Consider the following 3767-nt stretch of genomic DNA (forward strand, 5'->3'; position numbering starts at 1 on the left):
CAGGTTACGCGAGACTGTGAGAGTTAGTCCATGGTGCATGGTAACAGCTTGATGCTAAACTCATCCACGTTTCATTTCATCTCTGCTGATCATCATCATTCATCCACTAACTAGCTAGCTACCACGATAAATAAACTGAAGAAGAATATTGCACCAACATTTTATTGCGGGTTTTCATCATGGCCTGGATGATCTGCAAATTTCAGGGCCATGCTTCTCCATTGCTTCAGATTCGACGGTGCTACAAGCCGGAGTGCAACCTCCGATCCGTCAGTCAGTGTAGGACATGCACGTCCATACATGTCCTGTCCATCAGCAAGAGAATGCCACAGGCCGCGGTAGCAAAAGCCAGTGGCTGGACGCTGCTTGTTTTGGTTGAGTTGGTGCCTGACATTTCAGACCTCCCTAGCTAGCTTAAATACATGGAAGGGTACCACGTACACCACACATGCATATAGTATAGTATATGCACGAACTAGTAGCACGTATCTTCATAGCTTTCGGAGTATGTTCTCAGGACAAACCTTTCTGTACATGGCTCCAACAAGCAGATGTTTCTTTCGCTCGTCCTCTCTTTGCGTGCAGATGTGCAGTAACAATACGCATCTATCTATTACTTTCATACAAAAATGCAGCCTACTTCACTGAATTATTGAGCACTTTTCTTTTCTTTTTTTTTTACAACGATGAACTGTGATTTTCGATCAGTATGGGAACCGTCGACGGCCAATGACTTCTGTTGCTTGACTTGTTTGTTGCACTTTCAAGTTCCAAGCGAGGCTACTCTTGATCTGATAGCAAGCAGAACAGAGGGATAAAAATGTATATGACATTGTGGTGTCTGGTGGGAGCAGAATTTGCCCTGTTTTGAGCACTTTCATTTCAGAGATAGACACAGAGTTTGCTCTACAGACTACAGAGAATAATCCAACGATAACTAAGTACACATTGAGTGCAAGAGATTGCATCACTAGAGCTAATGTATAGGGTAGCCTTTGGGCAATCTGTTGCAGCCGAATTTGTTGAGGATAATCCAAAAAGAAACACTTACCACATTGTCTTGTAAAACAGTGCTGCCAGATCAATAAAGTTTCAGGACTTCAGACAATCCTTTGGGAATAGAAACGATCTGTCATCAATCACTACCTTTTGAATCACAGATAGGAGTATGAAACAAGTATGCACTCCATAGTGGCCTACAACATAAAAGAAAGTTTGCTTTAGAACATTTTCTCAAACTCGAGTTTGCTTTTGAACATAAAAAGTATTATTCTGATCTGCAACAAAGTTGAGTAAGGAATGGAGAATTACCAACAACACGGCCAATGGAGCTACGATCCCTCAGCGATAAGACCCAGCACACAAGAGGGGCTCCTGCAGTTCAGACCGTTCATTGCTCCATGCAGTTTGTGACAACTGTATTTGGTTCTCTATTTTACATGAACTTGACTGTGCGCAGCATGCTTTGAACCGCTGCATCCAATCACCTTTGTTCTCAGATGTTCAACATCATCCCACCGTTCTGCTTCTGCATACGCATTTGATACTGTGATAACATCCCCATCATCCATTGGCATCAACTCATGCATTCTATGAACAGCTCTGTCAGCAATGTCAAAATGCCCATGCACTCTGCATGCAGCCATAACCATCTTCCACAGCACAGAGTTTGCCTTGACGGGCATATCATTGATCATTTGATAAGCCTCGTGAACTTTACCATAGCGGCAGAGCATGTTGATTATACAGCCATAGTGCTTCATGCTTGGCACAATTTTGTAGTCTTCGATCATGCTCTTGAAATACACTCTCCCCTCATTCAATAGGCCGCTGTGGCTGCAAGCAGTCAAAACACCCAAAAACGTGACATGATCAGGCTCAATATTCATAAGATCAAACAGCTTAAGGGCATCATGCGAGTGGCCATGGACTGACAACCCAACAATCATCGTGTTCCAGCATGTAACATCCTTGATTGACATGCTGTCGAAGACTTGTCTGGCGAGCTTCAAGTTACCACATTTTGCATACATATCAACCAGAGCGTTGCCAACATACCCATCAGCTTCAATTCCTTTGCTCTTAAGGTAATCATGGATTCCCCTCCCCAGCTCTAGCTCACCCACCTCCGCACAAGCCCCAAGAGCCGACACGACTGTTAGCTCCGTGGGTTCGATGTCATTCTTCCACATATCTCGGAAAACGTCTAGTGCTCGGCTATACATCCCGAGCTTTGCATATCCACTAATCAATGAGTTCCAAGATATGACATCCCTCTCAGGCATGTCTCTGAAAATTCTCGCTGCCTCGACCAAATCCCCGAGCCTCACATTTCGCATGATCTCAGAGTTCCACCATGATATGTTCCTTTCTGGAGTTGCCTGAGAGACACGCTCTGCACCCTGCAAGTCTCCAGAGACACCATGAGCCACGACAAGTGCATTCCAGGAGACGGCATTCTTCACAGGCATTTCATCGAACGCCTTCCTCGCCTCCCCCAGACGACCGAACTGGCCGTACATGGACACGAGCGCGTTCTGCACGTACCGATCCTGCCCGCATCCCAGCTTCAAGACGCGGCAATGCAGCTCGGCGCCCTTGGCAGCAAACACGGCGGCGCGAGCGCGACGGCTGAGCCTGAACGCGCGGGCACAGGATTTGAGGAGGGCCGGGAAGGCGGGGAGCGGGGTGGGGATGGAGAGGGAGGAGACGTGGTTGAAGAGTGTCAGCGAGGCGGACGGAGCCGGCGACGAGGAGAAGGCGGAGATCACGGGGCAGAAGAGGGACGGGGAGAGCACGCACGGAGGCGCGGCGAGGAGGAGGGAGAGGGATGACGGGGAGGCGGGCGGGAGGTGAGAGAGGAGACCGGCGAGGCAGGCAGGGTGGTGGAGGAGGTCGAGCTTGGCGAGCAGTGCGTGGAGTTGGTGGCCAGTGGCGGCGGCGGAGCTCCGGCGGGGGAGGCGCCGGAGGAGGCGGAGGACGGCGGCCGGAGTGTACGGGTCGGGTGGCGCCGGTGATCGCATGGGCTGGCTGTTCGCATTGCTGGTGGGCTGATGGGCCGCAGGGTCCACTACAGCTCTGCTTGTCCCGACAAGTGGGCCCAGAAGATTTTGCTAGGAGTACATTAGGTGCTGTGTGCTTCCATGCCATTTTACATGCTGCCATGCTCCCATTTCAAAAAAGACCATCAAAATGTGCATGTTTTTTTTTAAAAAAAAGTACGGATACATGATGAAAAAAATGCATGCTCATGCAAAATTTGAGATCTACCGGAATGAGGTCTAGTTGAAGAACTTAAGTTTATGTGTAGTTCTAATTTCGTTGAATTTTCTTGTAATTTCGTAGGTAGGGCCAGAAACTGAGCTGCCCATGTGTGTTGGCTGCTTTGGTTATGAGTGTATTGAGGGAAAGCGCTTAAAAGCTCTATCCCAGATGATGTTAAGCCGCCAAATTAAAAAAAATAGATATAACAGAGTTTTATTTGAGGAGGAAAAAACAGAAAACTAGCCTGAAATAGAAACATATCGCGGGACTGAATGAACATTTCGCTCTAACCCAATTGCAGGTTCATTATCTTATTTTCTCCTAGCACAAAACTTTGTTGAACCTAAAACTTTGCATGAACATGTACCTTTGCATCATGTACCCAATACATTTTTGGTTGATTTTTCATGCTCATTTTGATGATTTTTTTAAAAATAGGAGCATGGGTGCATAGGATACAAACTCCTGTCAGCATACAACGGTGAGCGGGGGCAGTAAGCTCT

General features: G+C 47.4%; 1 protein-coding gene across 2 annotated transcripts; it reads right to left on the minus strand.

Annotated features, from left to right (window-relative positions):
* LOC8067187 (pentatricopeptide repeat-containing protein At4g18840) lies at window positions 495-3075 on the minus strand. 2 transcript variants are annotated; one of them, XM_021445877.1, is made up of 3 exons: window positions 1312-3075; window positions 1052-1196; window positions 495-791 (listed from the first exon to the last, which is right to left on the minus strand). In XM_021445877.1, exon 1 carries the CDS (start codon window positions 3021-3023, stop codon window positions 1431-1433), a length of 1593 nt encoding a protein of 530 aa, XP_021301552.1. In that variant the 5' UTR covers window positions 3024-3075; the 3' UTR covers window positions 495-791; window positions 1052-1196; window positions 1312-1430. The 2 variants fall into 2 exon arrangements, with proteins under 2 accessions (XP_021301552.1, XP_002442779.2); XM_002442734.2 differs by lacking the exon at window positions 495-791 and having other exon boundaries at window positions 814-1196.

The sequence above is a fragment of the Sorghum bicolor genome, chromosome 8 (assembly GCF_000003195.3).
Source record: "Sorghum bicolor cultivar BTx623 chromosome 8, Sorghum_bicolor_NCBIv3, whole genome shotgun sequence".
In the NCBI taxonomy this organism is placed as follows: domain Eukaryota; kingdom Viridiplantae; phylum Streptophyta; class Magnoliopsida; order Poales; family Poaceae; genus Sorghum; species Sorghum bicolor.

Coding starts and splice junctions, on each gene's coding strand:
- LOC8067187 (XM_021445877.1), bottom strand. CDS start 3,023: ATGCGATCACCGGCGCCACCCGACCCGTACACTCCGGCCGCCGTCCTC.